The 20036-nt window shown below is 40.5% G+C and overlaps 1 protein-coding gene across 5 annotated transcripts in view; it reads right to left on the reverse strand.

Annotated features, from left to right (window-relative positions):
- SLC35B1 (solute carrier family 35 member B1) overlaps window positions 1-20036 on the reverse strand; it is a 54148-nt gene that overhangs the window by 8057 nt on the left and 26055 nt on the right. Inside the window, exons 1-6 of one of the 5 annotated variants that reach the window (XM_075177223.1) lie at window positions 4781-4906; window positions 4160-4378; window positions 3531-3634; window positions 3048-3181; window positions 1213-1243; window positions 215-375 (exon numbers count right to left, since the gene is read on the reverse strand). In XM_075177223.1, the coding sequence (XP_075033324.1) occupies window positions 215-375; window positions 1213-1243; window positions 3048-3181; window positions 3531-3634; window positions 4160-4323 (594 nt within the window). In that variant the 5' untranslated portion in view covers window positions 4324-4378; window positions 4781-4906. Of the gene's footprint in view, window positions 1-214; window positions 376-1212; window positions 1244-3047; window positions 3182-3530; window positions 3635-4159; window positions 4379-4445; window positions 4469-4646; window positions 4721-4780; window positions 4907-20036 lie in introns of those variants that run through there. The other 4 variants (XM_075177224.1, XM_075177222.1, XM_075177227.1 and 1 more) reach the window with 4 other exon arrangements.

Raw genomic sequence — 20036 nt, forward strand, 5'->3', positions numbered from 1 at the left:
AGTCACTAGCCCCCATCTTCTATGATAGCAAGGCCCACATACGCTCCTCCATGTGACAGCTACTATTAAAGTGGGGAGGTAGCTGCAAAACCGTGCCACTCCCTGTCTTGTACAGCATCTCGTGTGATCATTAGGACATTTTAATTTACAAAGGAGATTTTCCAAGCAACGCCAACACAACCTAAAAACCATAACATGTGAATTAAACCAGTACCAGCAATAGCTCTCCATAGCCAAACAGGTGATCGTCAGCAGTGGGACCGGCATTCTTGGGCTTGTACATAAACAGGGCTACTCCCAGCACTATCAGCAATACACACAGGTATTTGGTCAGTGGGTATTTTTTGCGGAGGACGGTAACTCCCAGGAGCATAACTGAGGGAATACAAAAAGGAGGAAGCGTTGTTATTATATGAAGGAGTCAAAATCTCACATAAAAACATACCCTATGTCATGTATATTTCTATACATATACCCTACACTTGCATAAATGGGAAGTTCACAAAGGAAGGGTAACAACACTAACCATCTGAAACAGACAAGCAGTAAGAGCATAGAGGAGAGCAACACTGGACCAGAGAAATCAGGAAAGCCTCAAGATCAAGAGAACTATGGTAAATAACATTAGCCAGTTTATCATGATATACTGCACTCCTTCCAAAAGAAAATGTTAATTTTAGGTGGAGTTTTCCTTTAAGCTGCATCACATATACAGTTAATAATTATGTGTGGTCTTATACGCTCACACAGAACAATCTACGATATACTTGAAATTTGAACATGCTCAGAAAATCCAATGCTTAATAATAAATCACACAGTATCACTTGTAGCATTGCATTTATTTAAAAAGTTACTTTGAGCAAACATTGGAACCTGAAACTTGTTAATAATTACAACACTAATTAGTGCTATGTAATATATTTATCTACAAACATTGGTTTACAGGGAATTAATTTTATACAAACAGCTATTTTCTTTGACAGAAGGAAAAAAAGGTTTTATGTTCAGACTTTAGACATATGAAGCACTGCAGTGTAATATTGTATCACATGTGCTAGCAGAGGTTAAAGAATACATTGACTTAAAGATGGCAGAAATGAGACAGGTGCTGTGTTACGCCCACCATGTACCCAGGAGGACAGATTATCAACAGGGTGATAACAGGGGATGGGGCTGCTCTGTGGATTATAGATAAAGGCAAAGCACCTCACCTGGGATGGGTTTACAGGATTTCCCCAACACCTGCAAGATAAAAAAAAATAGGTTTCAAAATAAACATTTCACAATGGGCTTTTCTTGGCCACGAAAGAATGTTCTGCATTCAGAACATCAGTCTCTATTCATCTTGCATAGACATTATTACAGTTTGACATCTCTTTTTAAATGATACACAAATACATATTAAAAACAGTCCAAAAAAAAGTAAAAGTTATTAATACTTTTGCAAATACTGAGTGCTGGCTCAGTTGCACCAGACTTGTCTATCCTGTCTGAAAACCCAGTATGTGACAGTTTACATATAGAACAAGAAAATGGTTGCAATAAAAGTATATATATAGTTCCTTCCTTCTTGATTTAGTACCCTGACTAATCGGTTTTGAGTAAAAGAAATATGCTCAGGTGAATAATGCAGCAGAGTAGGACCAGTATAAGCACAACTTTACTGACGTGATCAGTTTCTCTTTGCAATAAGTGGAAGTCATACTAAGCCATGGAGCCATTGGCTATACAGGTAGTAGACATAAATAATGGAATACTTGGATAACTGTGGCATATTGAAAACAAGGGCTCCTACAAAGGTGTGTATTATTTAAATAAAATCCCAGCATGCTCAGGGTCATGTATAAAAATGCAGGACTGTGCTGGCTGGCTACCTATAATGATGGCTAGTATGGCAGCAAGAGGAGACCTCAGTAACTTTTAAAGAACAGTAATTATCTAGTTGCTTTTGGCAAAAGCTTCAGTGGCCAAGACAGCTTAACTTCAGAAAAAAACAGTCTGACATGAACTTCACAGACAGGAGATTATAGGCTGCAGTGCATGGACTACTCATCACTCCAGGCAATGCATGTTTCAGACTTCGATCGTGCAAAGAGATATGCTCTGATGAATAATTCTTCATCTTGTTTTTGATAAATGGACGAGTGCACGTGTGGTGCCAATCAAAGGAGCTCTACAACCGGAGTGCATGTTTTAAACAGTCAAGGGTTCTGTAATGTTGAAGGTGCATTTTCAGGGGACAGATTGGATGTAGTCATTCCCTTAAAATGCAAGGTCAATGATAATAGCTACTTAATGGTATTGAGTGATCATGTTCATCTTATGTTGCAGCATTTCTTTCCTATCAGGAGGGATGTCTTCCAGGTGTACAATGTCTCCATTCACAAAGTATGTGTGGTCACACAATGGTTTGATGATCAGGACACCAATGTTATCCATTTGTCAAGCCTTTCTCAGTCATCAGATCTGAACCCAATCAAGTATTTATTGGAAATCCCATACATTGGTAGACTCATACCATGGTTTACACAGGATGTAATGGCCCAAAGCCTATTAAATTACTTTATATTTCTATTTTTAGTCCACCACATGTATCCAAAGGAAGCTGATTTTAACAACTGCAGCACTAAGGTATGTGCTACCAATAGATGACATGATCCTCCCATGTGGTCTTAAATATATAAAAGAAGAAACTACCAGTAAATCCTCTAAAAAAAATGTTAACACCACATTCTCCCAATACACAAGATATGCCCCCTATTGTGCAAGGCTCTCACTAAGAAGCCATGTCTGGGTAACACTGTCACCTCTATAGCAACAGTTCGATCATCTACAACTTCAAGTGCACTCTGCTAACCAGTCCAACATGGGCCCACTGTTGCTAAGGGATAACAATATTATCTCAACAGCACATAACTCTTTTATAGGAGTGTGTTTGCTGGTGCTTTAACTATTTGATCCCTTCTTATAAGACATATGCAGAATACAGCCATAATCAAGAGCATTCTATTGTATGAGTGGGGGAAAAAAGATACACGTGACTCACCTGTGTGGGGTAGTTGACATACTGGAGTGCTGAGTTACTGGACACCATGGCCCCCAAGTAGGAAAGGGAGCATGCCGCATAGAGCCAGCTCTGCGTGCGGTCTGCCTTACCCTTTGTATCGAAGAAACTGATCACTGCAAAAATAGTAATATAACACAGAGTTCAGAGACAGGAAGGCAGAAGAATAGTTGCATTTTTTTGGTAAAGCAACTCTACATTCATAATATGCTGTACTTGAAAGTAAAGTGACCCATAATGGCACAGAATAGTGTGCTAGGACTAATCATGTATGCTTGTAACTACAAATCTCCATCACCCCCACTCCAAAAATGAGGAATAACTTACTAATCAGAACATGAAACAGACTAAGGTTGAAAGAAACAAACACACAGGATGGAGAAAACTAGGAAGGATGGTCAGAAATATACACATTACTTTAGCATACAAAAATGTAACAAACACTTACAGTCAGATGATACTTACAAAACTTGGCAAATACAGCATTAACAACACACTGAACAAAAACCAGCGACAGCGCAAAACGAAACTTCTCTTTGTTCTCCCCCTCTCCATACGACCCTCTTGTTCTACAAAACAAAACCAAGTCTTACTGGAATGCAAGTTAAGTCTATCCAGAGCTGTGTGGTATAAGTATGACTAATATTTTCCTTGTAGGCAAGGCTTATGTAATTTAGCGTTATCCAAGATTTTGTGAAACTACATCTCAGCATGTCCTGACTAGCAGAACACGATGGGGCTTATAATTCCACAACAGCTACAGGGCCACAGGTTGTCTGTATCTGCTACAAGGTACATATACATTATATTATTAAATTGTTTAGGCATGTGATATAAACAGGTTAATATGACCACTTGTGTGCATTGCATTCCTAATAAGTTCAACTGTACCTAAATATATCTGTGTACATATGATACCATGCAGAACATGTGTTCTGCATGTCAAGTACAAAGGGTAAACATAGCACAAGTGCTGCCACTCTCTCATTAGAAGGCTGTCTAATAATATACTTGTATGGGGCTATGAAAACAGATGGCCCTGCATACTACAGATGTGTAATATAATACAATCAGGTGGATAACCTGATACTTACATGGTCTCCTGTAAGATCCCATAGTAAAAGTAGCATACAAAGACCCCCAGGAAGCAGACCAAGAGCCGCAGCCCCCCAGGACCCAGCACTTCTCCAGTCCCCATCTCTCCTCCACCTGTCACCGGCACATCCAGCCGTACATCTCGCTCCGCCGGGGACCTCATACACTCAAGGGGTGACAAGACCAAGGAAGGACCCTGATCTGGCCTGCCCGCAGTACTGCCAGAACACCACAAACAAAAAGACAGATTAGCTACAAATCAGTTATCTATTAACTCCACATTACCTGCCCATGACGATAACAAATGAATAGTTAGTTCAAGGTAGGGCCAGGTGATATCTGGTGCCATGTTGTGACTCTCAATCATAGTTAAAATGATAATTATGAATTCTGTAGCCGCCATATTGCTCCTCTCAAGACAGACAGCTAGTCATAAAACCGGTTAAATAAGTAGGTGGCTCCCAGCTGTTATTGAAATACAAGTACCTCCATAAGAGCCTTCTTCTGTATAACACACTACTGTAAGGTACAATTCATTTTCCTAATTGCAACCCTCTGTAGCCTTACTCTGATATATAAAAAAAAGAAAAAAGACGTGCAGCTATTTTACTGGTACATACAAATAACGTGACTGCTACATTAATGATTTTTGTGGCATGCTCTATCGCCCACGTTGCATATGATATAAAATGATAAGGCGCGGTGTAGGCATCTATGTTGTCCAAGTGTGAGGGTCCATGCTGGCTGCTGTAGCTTGAGAAAGTGACGTAGCCTAATGTGGAGGCTGCTGATAGGCTACTGGTTACACGTGTAATAAACTACCCCAGCACTGTCAAAATATCCTAAATGCTGCGAGTGCAGGAGATCGGTCACAAGAGAACTAACTGTTATGTCGTATTGTCTTTTCGTACAGGTGCCATTTTCCTGTGGTTAATTACATAGGCTTTGCATTACTAACCGACTCGAGATCGTCTGTACAAATTATTCTCAGAACAGAGAACTGGGGACATCTTTGTTTGAAGATGTGACAGGTAAAAGTACTTGCCATCCTGACACATTTTCACAATGAAATACTAATTTGCATCTGCGTTCTTTATTTCGTTTTTCGTTTGCTAAAACTTGGGTTAAATTAACAAAAGTTTGTGCTGCAGGCATTTTTTATTCATGCAAGTGGCAATTTTTTTTTATCAATGGCATATGATAACAGCACTTTAATTATAGCTAGCAGTCACTTGTTGGAAAGTGTAAATAATAGAACTGAATCAAACCATCCCTGCCCCCCATGGAAACTTCATCCAACCCCAGGGTAGAGGGGACTACGTGAGACTTGCAGCAGAGGTGGTCCCCAAGGCCCATGTATATAAATATGGACTGTATATAAATAATATTTATATGTTGTATTAGTGACATGTAAGAAATATGTAAAATTAGACAGTTCAGATAGGCCCATAGTTGCCCTTCCCAGACATGCAAGTATGTATAATACATTGATGCAAATTTGGTTGCCCAAAACATGTCTTGACAATGGAATTGAAAGTACACATTCTGAGAAATTAACATAGATGGAGCTATGATGGATGATAATTTATGCTATGTGATAATGCTGCCCCTTCTGAATCAAAGCAAGGAACTCTTGAATATTTATGTGGGAGGGAGGGCAGAAAAATCATTGCCCTGGGGTAAGCTTTGTACAGCCCCGCAGTAAGAGATACTGCATGAGACTTGCAGCAGAGGTGGTCTCCAAGAAGGGGTGTACTCACTACGATGCCAGGGCAACCGGGATGCCTCATACTGCTGCTGCATCCTCAGCTAGTGACAGACAACCTGGGCGTGTGGCTATAATTAAATTTACAGGCAGAGGCCACTGGGTGAACAGTGGTATGAATGATTAGAGATAGACATTTTGGAAAGTAAACAGACGAAGGTGGCCTGCACCCATACTACAAAAAAATTAAAGATTAGGCACACAATACATTTTGCATGTAACAGGGCATCCATCATAGACAGTGAAGCTACAGTAACAGGCAGAGGTCATTGGATGGACAGTGGTATGAATGAATAGAGTTAGACATTTTGGAAAGTAAATAGATGAATGTGGCCTGCACCTATACTACAAAAATTCAAAGATTAGGCACACAATACTTTGCCAGAGCATTCATTGGTAGTCGAAGCAGGGCTTTCCTACCTTGTTTTCCTTATATGCTCTGTGCCGTAATGCTGCCCTTCTGAATCAAACCTGGGAACTCGTGAGTATTTATGTGGGAGGAAGGGCGGAACAATCATTGCCCCGGGGTAAGCTTCATCCAACCCCGGGGTAAGCTTCAACCAACCTCAGGGTAACAGGGACTGCCCAAGACTTGCAGCAGAGACGGTCCCCAAGAAGGGGTGTAGTCACACTGCTGCTGCGTCCTGGCTAGTGACGGGCGTGCAGCTGTAATTAAATTATTGCTGCATCCTGAGTGGAAGTGCGGGGCGTGCTCTTGGCTCCATTTCTCTGATCTCCGTGGTACCGGTTCCTGCTCATAAGATTTTACTATGTTGAGTTAATTCATGTGGACATCCAAATACCTGTGACTGCGTCCTACTCTATGGGAAAGGAGACTGCCATAGGTGAAGACCTCTCCTGCTGGTTCTAAAATCTTCTGAGTTACTAGGAAGCCGCATCATCGTAAAGGATTATATCTTGGGACCAGTGGTGTAATAGCAATCTGACCTTCCACTGTTTGGTTTTGCAATTAGTTGTTAGCTGACTTGCATTGCTCTCTCCTCCACCATTTTTGTTTAAAAAAAACCTGACGTTTTGCCAAATTTACTTTGGTGTCTGTAATAGTCTGAACATGGGAAGGAGGTTTGGGTGCAATGAAAGGGAGATAAACACTATGCAGGTTATTTTTTTTTTAATTGAATCACAGAAAGCAAATACAATGAGGGCAAAGTTACAAAAGCCTTCATTCATTTAACTGACTTGCACATGCACAGTGGAACTGAAAGCCCATATTTGGGTTTCCAGTCATCAGATTAAATAGTTGCCTATTCTTCCAGAATTTACACAAAACCCCTGAATTTTGGGGAGTCCTCCCGGATGCTTGTGGAGGCGGGGCTTAATGGAGTGATCGATCACTATTCAATGCCGTGAATTTCAGCTTTTTATATAGTAGGGTACCGGGCTATGATTCCCCCCCTACACTTGTCACATGACCTGTCGTCTGGTTTTAAAAGTTGGCAAGTACGCTATGAATAGGCACTTCCCCATTTAGCATGGCCACACCCTCTTCTAATGTATGCACCCTGTCTCGAATCCTTAAAGTTTGGAGTTGTGGAATATCTGCTACTAATATATATTATGAACTAGTTTATGTTTGGAATAGTTGCATGGCTTTAGTATACTGACACTGTTTAAAATCAGCTCTATCGTCCTTTGGACTTCAGCTAATACTAAAGTATTGTGTCATAAACCTTGTTAAACCCTTTAATTTGATATCTCTATTTTATCTCTTTTCTTTTTTTTTCCTGAGCTACACATATTCGTTTTTGGGAGAACTTGGGATTTTGGATTTACGGGGGAACACATCGGAAGATGTATGGAATATGTAATACAAAGAGAGGTTGTCCCATTGACACTGCGCCCCACCGGCTCTAATCATTGGGAGCACACCACTATATAAAGCTGCCTCTGGCACCAGTATGGTACCAGAGTATTGGGTCCTCCAGCGTTCCAGTTGTTTTTGTTCTCCTGTGTATGACCTTGGCTGATTTCTGACCATTCTTATGATCTCTCCTGTGATTTGGATTTGTACTGCAACTGCCAGAACGTTACTGACTTGGCTACTTGGCTAGACTGACAACCCTCTATTTCCTGTATCTCGCTGGTGACTCAGTTGGAGGACTGTGACCTGCGTGTCTTCCACAGCAAAATCCATACCTCCTTTTAGGGTCCCTGAAGAAGACCAGAGGCGGGTTAGACTCCAACACCAGCAGGTGCACTTCTGTATCATATTCTGTGACAGATTTACACAAAAAAATGTTGTATAACAGTGGTTCTCAAACTTTCTCAGTTTGAGGCACAATTAAGGTCTACATAGTTTTTCCAAAAACACCCCTAAGCCAAAATAATTATCAGGTAATCCCATTTTTTAAGGCCCCTTCACCATCACACTGTGCCACGTCATCATACCACTGCACCTCTTCACCATATCACAATGTCCAGGTAAGCTGGGAAGCTTGGCAGTGTAGAGTTGAGGATGGATGTAATGCCAGTTGTGGCCTGTGTGGAGATTGTGCTGGAGAGCAACACAGTGCAAGGGAAGGTGCAGAAGCAATATCGAGCAGTAAATCTGGATAATGAAACAGCTAACACAGGTGAGTCCAAAGAAGTAGATTGCGGACACCGCAAACCTGTTATCATCATCATCATCATCATCATTTATTTATATAGCGCCAACATATTCCGTAGCGCTTTACAATTGGGGACAAACGTAATAAACTAATAAACAAACTGGGTAAAACAGACAAAGAGGTGAGAAGGCCCTGCTCGCAAGCTTACAATCTATGGGACAATGGGAGATTGACACATGAGGTTAAGTATACATTTTGCATCTTGGCCCAGCCAGACTGCAAAGGTAGGGTGACTCATAAGCTAAATGATCCTGTCACACAACAATGTTATTCCGGGGGTAGTTGTCTTGTGTGAAATTGTGTAACAGGCTAAAGGTAGTGAGGTTAAGATGGTGGTTGAGGAATATTATAAGCTTGTCTGAATAGGTAGGTTTTCAGAGAACGCTTGAAAGTTTGTAGAACAGAGGAGAGTCTTATTGTGCGAGGGAGAGAGTTCCATAGAGTGGGTGCAGCCCGAAAAAAGTCCTGTAACCGGGAATGGGAGGATGTAATGAGGGTGGATGAGAGACGCAGATCTTTTGCAGAACGGAGTTGCCGAGTTGGGAGATATTTTGAGACAAGAGAGGAGATGTATGTTGGTGCAGCTTTGTTGATGGCCTTGTAGGTTAGTAAAAGTATTTTATATTGGATTCGGTAGAAGACAGGCAGCCAGTGTAGAGACATACAGAGTGATTCAACAGAGGAATAGCTATTTGCAAGGAAAATCAGTCTTGCCGAAGCATGCAAAATAGATTTTAGGGGTTTGAGTCTGTTTTTGGGAAGACCAGTAAGGAGGGAATTGCAATAGTCAATGCGGGAGATGATTAGTGCATGAATTAAGGTTTTAGCAGTGTCTTGTGTGAGATATGTGCGGATTCTGGAAATGTTCTTTAGATGTATGTAACATGATTTAGATATAGAGTCAATGTGGGGAACAAAGGATAGGCGTGAATCAAGGATTACACCTAGGCAGCGAGCTTGTGGGGTGGGATTTATGGTCATGTTATCAACAGAGATAGAAATGTCAGGTATGCTCTTGTTGGCGGGTGGGAATATTATTAACTCTGTTTTAGAAAGATTAAGTTTGAGTTGACGAGAGGCCATCCAAGATGAAATGGCAGAAAGACAGTCAGTTACACGGGACAACACAGATGTCGAGATATCAGGAGAGGATAGATAGATTTGGGTATCATCCGCATAGAGATGATACTGAAAGCCAAAGGAACTTATTAGATTTCCAAGAGAAGCGGTATAGATAGAGAACAGCAGAGGACCTAGCACCGAGCCTTGAGGTACTCCAACTGATAGGGGAAGCGGAGCAGAGGTGGCTCCAGAGAAATTAACAGTGAAAGAGCGATTAGAGAGGTAAGATGAGAACCAGGATAGAACTGTGTCTTGAAGACCTAGGGATTGCAGCGTTTGTATGAGAAGAGAGTGGTCAACGGTGTCAAATGCAGCCGAGAGATCAAGGAGAATTAGGAGAGAGTAATGGCGTTCAGTCTTAGCAGTGATCAGATCATTAACAACCTTGGTCAGCGCAGTCTCTGTGGAGTGTTGAGAACGAAAGCCAGACTGAAGAGGTTGTTTGCGGAAAGAAAGCGTGTGAGGCGAGTGTAGGCAAGTCTCTCTAGAAGCTTGGAGGGGCAAGGGAGCTGAGAGATGGGACGGTAATTTGAGAGAGAGTTTGGGTCGGAGTTTTGTTTTTTTAGAATAGGAGTAATCACTGCATGCTTGTATAGTGATGGAAAGATGCCAGTAGAGAGTGAGAGATTACAGATTTGAGTTAGAGGTGAAATGAGCACAGAAGACAGGGATCTACCAATTTGTGAGGGAATAGGATCAAGAGGACAGGAGGTAGAGTAGGAAGATAAGAAGAGCGTAGAAATTTCCTCTTCATTTGTGGGGTCAAATGAAGAAAGGGTGTCAGAGGGTAGTGGGAAGGAAATGAGCTGATGGCTTGTTGAGGAAGAGGATACCATTTCTAGTCTGATCTTGTCAATCTTGTCCTTGAAGTAGGAAGCAAGATCCTGAGCACTGATAGTAGATGGAGGGTTCGGGGTGGGAGGATTGAGAAGATGATTAAATGTATTGAAAAGGCGTTTGGGGTTAGAAGCCTGAGCATAGATAAGAGATTGAAAGTATGTTTGTTTTGCAGTGTCCAGAGCATTTCGATAGGAGTGGTAGACAGAAGTATATGTGAAGAAGTCATTAGAGCTTCGAGATTTACGCCAGTGACGTTCTGCTTTACGGGACAGTTTTTGAAGATTTCGTGTTGCTTTGGTGTGCCACGGTTGACATCGAAGTCGACGTGTAGTATGAAGTGTCGCTGGAGCCACTTGATCAAGGGCCGTTGCTAAGGTTAGGTGAAAATGAGGTACTGCCATCTCAGGGGATGAGAATGTAGAGATAGGGGAGAGAAGGTGTTGGAGAGAGGTGGAAAATTGTTGAAGATTAATAGAATTAAGATTTCTACGAGTATGAGGAGGCTTGGTTGAGTCAGACAGTAGAGAGGTTAGAGCAGTGGGGGTGAGAGTGTAGCTGATAAGGTGATGATCCGAGAGGGGGAAGGGTGTATTAATAAAATTAGAAACTGAGCATAGTCTAGAGAAAACAAGATCAAGGCAGTGGCCATCCTTATGAGTAGATGATTCAATCCACTGGGAGAGGTCAAGTGAGGATGTTAGAGAGAGTAGTTTGGAAGCAGCTTTGGAAGGTGGGTTATCAATGGGGATGTTGAAGTCACCCATGATGATGGTGGGGATGTCTGAAGATAAGAAGTGAGGGAGCCATGCAGAGAAATCCTCAATAAATTGTTGGTGTGCTCCAGGGGGACGATAGATCCCTGTTACTGAGAAGTGGTATCACTGACGATAGGCAAAGTTAAATACCAGGCAAAGTTAAATACCAGGCAAAGGGTCGGTCCAGGCAGCGATATACATAGCAATCAGGGGTGGCCAAATCAGAGTAACAGACTAAAGCAGAATATTTACAGGGTATTCAAACAGCAGCAGAAAGGACAATTGATAAACTGCACAGGTTGCAGGCAAAGGCAGTCTCTTAAATGCCAGCCACAGGTGATAGTATCCAGGAGTTAATAAGATTAATTCCTGCAGGTTAGGAGAATGATCTGAGTATCACAGCGGCACCTCTGGTAGTACAGAGGTAATGCAGACTAGCTTCAATATAATGACATGAGTCCTAACAAATTATTTTAAAGAGCAAAGAAAAGGGTAGTTAATGTCGAAGGCTTAGGAAGCGCTAATTGTAGTAAATGGAGTAGTGGATGCACTAGTAGAATTTGACCGGTATCGTATGAGCCGCAAGTTGGATGAGGTTTAACCACTCCCTCTAAAAACTGTATACAATTGGTACAATTTCGTTCTCTGATGATAATGGTTGCATGTCTTAACACCTGGACAAGTGGATATGCGATGAGGCTCCGGGGTCCTCTGTTCATGTGAGGATTATGAAATTACCTTAAAACAGTGATGCGATCATCACTGCTTTATGTTTCTGTTTCATCTTTGTCCACAAATTATGACATTAACTTTTCTGATACCTGCCTATTATCGGCACACAGACCACGAGTATCACCACACACACACACACACACACACACCCTAGTCTGATCGTTATTAGAGCGCAGTTGTACCAATTGTATTTAGGTAGCGCAAACTTGACTGTAATGTAATTAATATTCTCAATGATCATATAAAGGCCAATAAATCTGGGATCCAGCTTTTTTTTTTTTTGCTTGAAGTGAAGCATGAGATAAAGCTTTGTAATCCTCTCTCCAAACTGAATGTTTTGGATGTGTCAAAGATTTCTGACGATTCAGAGGACCCTGAAAAAGAATGGGCCTTGGGGTGAAGGCCATAGTTACAATAGAATGGTGAAACCTTTGTGGCAGAATGAGAAGAATTATTGTATGAAATGGTAGATGTTCTGACCAGTCATCCTGGAGTTGTGAACTATACCATCTCAGAAATTATTCATTGTCTGATTCACCCTCTCTGTCCATTAGTTTATGGATGACATGCAGACATTAAAGTTTGCTTTATTGTCTCAAAGGCTAACAGAGCATGAGAAGACCAGTATGCTGTTTTTTTTTGGTTAATGCTGTGATTGGTGCCACAATTGAGAAAGATGGAATGAACCTCCTATAATAGTAGACAAATCCCAGGAAGAGTTGTATTGCTTTTAGGTTTGTTGGAAGGTTCCACTCTAAAATGGCTCTAAGAAAAAGTCAGCTGAAGAAATAACACAGCTAATAAATGACACTTGAGAAGTTTCAGTCTCACATTTTTCTTGTCAAAAAGGTAACTGCTTCATATTGCTAGGACTTGACATACATAAGATCGATGTTCTGTAGATTAGAATATCATTCAGGTATATCACAAGGAAACATCCCAAGAATCCTTGGAGGGTGTCATTTATGAAATCTTGTCCTTCATCCTGTTTGGACACAAAAAAAGAAGCCCATCCATGCTGATGATTTGGATGGCCCTTTTTGAAGACTTTCTTTAATATAATCATCCATAGCTTTGGTCTCAGAGGTTGACAAAGAATACAACCGACCCTTGGGAAAGCAACTGGAACAAGGTATATGGCACAATCGTAGGATCTGTGAAGGGGTAGGACATCAGCAGATCTTTTATCAAACACATCTAAAAAATATGAGTAAGACAGTGGAAGCTGTATTTATTCTGATATCTTAAATTTGAAAGATACATAGACAGGACTGATGGCACTCGTCACTCCAATGAATAATTTTCTCAGTCTTCCGGTTGAAATCTGAGTTATGGAGAGTCAACCATGGAAATCCAAGAATTATTGGAAATGCAGAGAAGAGGTGAGAAAGAATGTAATCTGCTCTTGGTGAAACATACCAACAGTGACTGGGGGAGTGGAATACTAACTTAATAAGGCTTTCAGTAAGCAGCGAGCCATCTATACCTATTAATGTTATGGAATTGGGTAACCTGATGTTAGGAATTTGCACGAATCTAGCAAGATTTAGATCCAGGAAATCATCTGCTGCAACACTATCAATGAAAGCAAAAGTTCAAGTAGAGTGATAATTTAGGCAAGTGAGGAGTTTCAAGACGTGCTGGACAACTTTTGATTTAGGACCTAATAAAACAAATCCTACGTTTTGTAGGTCTGGTTATTTCCCAATATCCTAACCTATTTAGAGCAAGAAATAGTATAGTGTTCATCCAATCCGCAGTATAAACGTAAGTTCATGTCTACATCTGTTCTTCTCAGTAGAAAGACGAAAAAGAGCAAGCTGCATAAGTTCGGCCAAATCAGAAGCAGGATAAAAGGATGGATTACTAGGAGAAATCTATGGTCTCCTTTCTTGACCCCTCTCTCTGAATCGGTGGTCTATCTTAATAGACAAATTCATCAATAGATCTAGAGTCTCTGTTGGAAGATATTGTAAAAAGGCATCTTCAATGGTAAAAGGCAATCCCAGCCTAAATTGGATACAGAGGGCTGAATCAATCCATATAGTGTCTACTGCTCATCTTAGTGAGATTTTCGCAAACACTTTCTTGTCAGGATCATCATAAAGCAGGGCCAGAGAAAAAAGAATCTATAGACTGAAGTATAGTATCCTCAGCAGTTATAAAAAAAAAGGCCAAAGACTGAGGATCACCTTAGATAAAGGACATTATGAGTCCCACACCAGAAGACATAGGCGAAAATATAGTGTGCAACTATTCACAAAGTTAAAAAAGGAATTTCTGTCCCCAGAAAATCTGTCATCTGTCACAGAATAATTAAGGCACAGACTTGTAGTAGACACAGTACTCACAATATCTTGGTAATGGAGAATATCCAATCTAACTGGAGACAACAAAAATCCAAGTACAACTAAGACCAGCCCAGAGCTCCTCAGTTCTGTAATCAGTCACAGTATTATAGAAAGAAAAAAATGCTTTTTGCCATGGTACAGAGTAAGAAGTCTTTGTATGCCGTTAGCCAGGGTACTAGGGCCAGAGTTAAAGCTAAAATAAAAAAAACTCAAGAATCCCTGGAATCCACAGTGAAACTATCGCTTACAAAGCTGCATAGAACAGGAGGGACTTTTAAACTCCAAAGATTGAATCAGGTCAAGAGAGAAGCACACCAAAATTACAGCGCCAATCCCAATATCCTAAGAAGCAATATACATAATAATATCGTTGGGTCATTTGAGTGATACTCTGCCCTGGTAACACTGGTAAAGTTTAACTTGTGCATGTGTGATCCGGCAGTAACATTTTGTTGTATTTGGTTAAATGAAAAAAGCCTGTTTGCTTTTTAATTATTAGGCTCCTAACTATGCATTTGATTATGTATCTCCTACTGTAAATTATAAGTATATTATAAATCACAAAGGGGTTCCATACCCATATAAAGCACAAGGCCACAGGCTAAGTGCCATTACGTATCTCAAAAATGACTTAGGCTAGGTACACACTGGAACATTTTCGTCCAATAATCAGGCAAATCAACCGTCATACGACTGCTCAGTTGGAAGTCGGGTTAGTGTGTATAATGACACGATGGTCGAAAGTCGTTCCAAAGTGTCGATTGTCGGCTTATTTGGTTGGTCGTACTGGTTATTATTTCTGACCAATCACCTAACGATCATATAGTGCGTATGCACTCATCTCACAATCCAGATGACAAGCACAGATCTGAAGGTAAATTGTGTCAGTGTGTATGCATGAATCGCCGGACTGATCGGACCTTCAGTCGTAGGTACAATTATTTGTGATAACATGTCGGGCGGAAAATTCTTCAGTGTGTACCTAGCCTAACTGTAATAATATAAAGTAGTGGGTAGGTGCACTATACTCTATTCTACTGAAGTGATGAAACATCAAAATTCATAGTTTATACAGTCAGGTCCATAAATATTTGGACATCAACACAATTCTCATATTTTGGGCTCAATACACCACCACAATGGATTGGAAATGAAACAAACAAGATGTGCTTTAACTGCAGACTTTCAGCTTTAATTTGAGGGAATTTACATCCAAATCAGGTGAACAGTGTGGGAATTACAACGGTTTATATATGTGCCTCCCACTTTTTAAGGGACCAAAAGTAATGGGACAAACTAAACAATCCTACATCAAACTTTCACTTTTTAATACTTTGTTGCAATTCCTTTGCAGTCAATTACAGCCTGAAGTCTGGAAGGCATAGGCATCACCAGGTGCTGGGTTTCATCCCTGGTGATGCTCTGCCAGGCCTCTACTGCAAATGTCTTCAGTTCCTGCTTGTTCTTGGGGCATTTTCCCTTCAGTTTTGTCTTCATCAAGTGAAATGCATGCTCAATCGGATTTAGGTCAGGTGATTGACTTGGCCATTGCATAATATTCCACTTGTTAGCCTTAAAAAACTCTTTGGTTGTTTTTGCAGTATGCTTCGGGTCATTGTCCATCTGCACTGTGAAGCGCCGTCCAATGAGTTCTGAAGCATTTGACTGAATATGAGCAGATAATATTACCTGAAACACTTCAGAATTCATCCTGCTGATTTTGTCAGCAGTCACATCATAAATAAATACAAGGGAACCAGTTCCATTGGCAGCCATACATGCCCACGCCATGACACTACCACCACCATGCTTCACTGATGAGGTGGTATGTTTTGGATCATTAGCAGTTCCTTTCTTCCCATCACTCTGGTACAAGTTGATCTTTGACTCATCTGTCCATAGGATGTTGTTCCAGAACTGTAATGGCTTTTTTAGATGTTGTTTGCCAAACTCTAATCTGGTCTTCCTGTTTTTGTGGCTCACAAATGGTTTATATCTTGTGGTAAACCCTCTATAGTCACTCTTGTGAAGTCTTCTCTTGATTGTTGACTTTGACACATATACACCTACCTCCTGGAGAGTGTTCTTGATTTGGCCAACTGTTGTGAAGGAGTTTTCCTTCACCAGGGAAAAAATTCTTCTGTCATCCACCACAGTTGTTTTACCTGGTCTTCCGAGTCTTTTGGTGTTGCTGAGCTCTTCGGTGCGTTCTTTCTTTTTAAGAATGTTCCAAACAGTTGCTTTCGTCACACCTAATGTTTTTGCTATCTCTCTGATGGGTTTGTTTTGATTTTTCAGCCTAATGATGGCTTGCTTCACTGATAGCGACAGCTCTTTGGATCTCATATTGAGAGTCGACAGCAACAGATTCCAAATGCAAATGTCACACCTAGAATCAACTCCAGACCTTTTACCTGCTTAATTGATGATGAAATAATGAGGGAATAGCCCACACATGTCCATGAAATAGCTTTGAAGTCGATTGTCCCATTACTTTTGGTCCCTTAAAAAGTGGAAGGCACATATAGAAACCGTTGTAATTCTACACCGTTCACCTGATTTGGATGTAAATACCCTCAAATTAAAGCTGAAAGTCTGCAGTTAAAGCACATCTTGTGTGTTCCATTTGAAATCCATTGTGGTGGTGTATAGAGCCCAAAATATGAGAATTGTGTTGATGTCCCAATATTTATGGACCTGACTGTATGTATATTATTTACATAAGTTTCTACATTATATTATCATCACTTGTATCTATGAATTTACAGACATTGGGCCTGATTCATTTAGGAAAGTAACGCAAAAAAAATAGCACATTTTCTCCTGGACAAAACCATGTTACAATGAATTGGGTGCAAATTTGTTTTTGTTTTGCACATAACTTAAATACTTGCTGTTTTTTCATGTAGCACACAAATACTTGATAGCTTTATGCTTACACTGAAATTTAAAGTTGATCTAGCACATGCGCTACCCCAATTATACATCTGCCATCACATTTTAAATTTATATCCCCCTCCAATTTATCATGATTTTGCCAAGGTGCAAAGTTACTCCTTTGTTTTGCTTTCCTTTCCTTAATGAATCAGGCCCAATGTTTGTACAATCTCTGCTAATCATGATTTACCATGGTGATCTCTTTCCATTTGGACGGTATAAATTTGTCTAAGAGCAAAATAAATAGCAAGATACTCTTTAAAACACGTGACATGCAAGCAAAAATTGCAGTATACATCACCATTTACGGAGCATTTACATTAGTCATCCTGAAACTAATGTCTAACGTATAAAATATTTTACCAGTATTAGAGTCAGGTATGAAATAAGCTCAAAGATTTCTATCTCACAAGAATGTATTTATTTCACCATAACCCATTTAAATCCAGCTGTATTTAAATAGCCTGATATGTGCTGCAGGACTAGTAGATAAATCAGGTAATTTCATGGAAAGCACATCTGTGGATCCAGCTAATTGAAAATGTAATGCAAATCTTAGCAGAGCAGGATCATGCAGGTATAATTTCACAGACATGAGAATTGATGTGAGCCTTTGTGAATTGCATGGATACATCTCATATCTCAGGGGTAATGAGGAGACAAAGTAATGGTGGAGGTATGGAAATGAACAAATATAATTAAAACAATTATTAAAGAGGGCAATCGGTTACTGTGATGCTAAAGAAAAACAGTGGATGAATAACAGTGAATACATTTGTGTAAGAAAAGAATAAAAGAATTGATACATACAAAATAATACCTGTATATACATTCTGCTGTTTAATTGGTGAGGGATCAATACTTGTCCTTCTGTTCTGGAGGCCCCTGTTCTACGCTGAGTATGCACAGGGGTGGCACTTGTGCAGCAAAACCTATAAAGTCTAAACAGGGCTCCACTGTGCATGAACCAGCCTTCATACAGGCTACGAAGAGCAGAAAGGGGGTCCCATGGTAGCTACAAAGGCTGCTCTGGGGCTATTTATACAACCGGATTACTTTGTATATTTATCCATATACAAAGTGACTAGGAGCTCATGTATTTGTGTTACCTTCTGCATGGACAACTTAATGAGGTGGAAATTAACTGGAAATCCACTACTAGGCTGGATACACACTACAGTGTTTTCAGCCAATTATTGGGCCAATCACCTTATAAATGACCATTCAGCCCAATATCGCATTAGTGTGTACACTAATGCGATGAATGATAGACATTCCAAACCACTGACCATCATTTGATTTGATTGTTCAGCAGAACTATAAATCTCATTCAGCTATGGAATGACGTCCTTCCAATCCTGCAGTGTGTATGTACTCACAATCAGGATCTCCATAGAGTTTACAAAGTCATGATCTTTTCAGCTGTTAGTTATGACAGTTAAAGAGCACAGATCTAAGGGTACATCTTTTAAAATATGTATAGTGTATATGCATGAATCTGCATGCATATATCGTCACTTTTTTTCCAGTTGTCAGTAAAATCATTGTAGATAACACATCAGTCGGATTATTCTGTAGTATGTACCCAGCCTTAGTGATAGCAGCTTTTCTAGTCAATTCTGGAGATCTTACCATCATAATGATAGATCAACTTAGGTGCCCCCAAGCTTGCAATGTTATGTACAGAAGACAATTTACTTTTTCCTGTAGACATAAGTTCCCTTCTCCTCTTGCAACTGTTCAGAAAGTGATGCAGGAACAGTAGTAAAACAATGTAACAAGGGCGATGGCCAAGGGGGTTCGATGGCTATTTGTTCATTGTCCAGCCCCCAGGTTCACATGGGGGCTGGACAGCAGAGCAAGTGAAGAATTTGTTTCCGTGGCCAGATAACCTGTAGGGCACCAAAGCTTTTACAATTCCCCGGTGGGCCCCCTGATATGATCAGGACCAGAGATTTAGTGTCTGTGTGCTGGGAGGTTCAGACCAAAAGCAAATGTCCGCTACTCTGTGTGGATCCTGCACTCTGTGGTAGGTTTATTTCCCTGCACATTCACGTTACTATTACTGAGAGACTTAATGGCTTATAGGGAGTGGAGAATCAGATGCTCAGTACTGGTTTAGGATATTATCACTTTGGGGGTAATATGAGAGGACAGTTTGTAGTACTCACAGTCCTGTATGTGAAGCATGGACACATTTTTCTTTATAAGGAGAAATTATGTACAGTCATGGGCAAAAATTTTGAGAATGACAAAAATATTATTTTTCACAAAGTCTGCTGCCTCAGTTTTTATGATGGCAATTTGCATATTCTCCAGAATGTCATGAAGAGTGATCAGATGAATTGCAATTAATTTCAACGTCCATCGTTGCCATGACAATGAACTTTATCCCAAAAACAACATTCCCACTGCATTTCAGCCCTTCCACAAAAGGACCAGCTGACATTTGGTCAGTGATTCTCTCATTAACACAGGTGAGTGTTGAGGACAAAGCTGGAGATCACTCTGTCATGCTGATTGAGTAAGAATAACAGACTGGAAGCTTTAAAAGGAGGGTGGTGCTTAAAATCATTGTTCTTCCTCTGTTAACCATGGTTATCTGCAAGGAAACACGTGCAGTCGTCATTGCTTTGCACAAAAAGGGCTTCACAGGCAAATATATAGCTGCTAGTAAGATTGCACCTAACTCAACCATTTATCGGATCATCAAGAACTTCAAGGAGAGAGGTTCAATAGTTGGG

The sequence above is a fragment of the Mixophyes fleayi genome, chromosome 6 (assembly GCF_038048845.1).
Source record: "Mixophyes fleayi isolate aMixFle1 chromosome 6, aMixFle1.hap1, whole genome shotgun sequence".
Lineage (NCBI taxonomy): Eukaryota > Metazoa > Chordata > Amphibia > Anura > Limnodynastidae > Mixophyes > Mixophyes fleayi.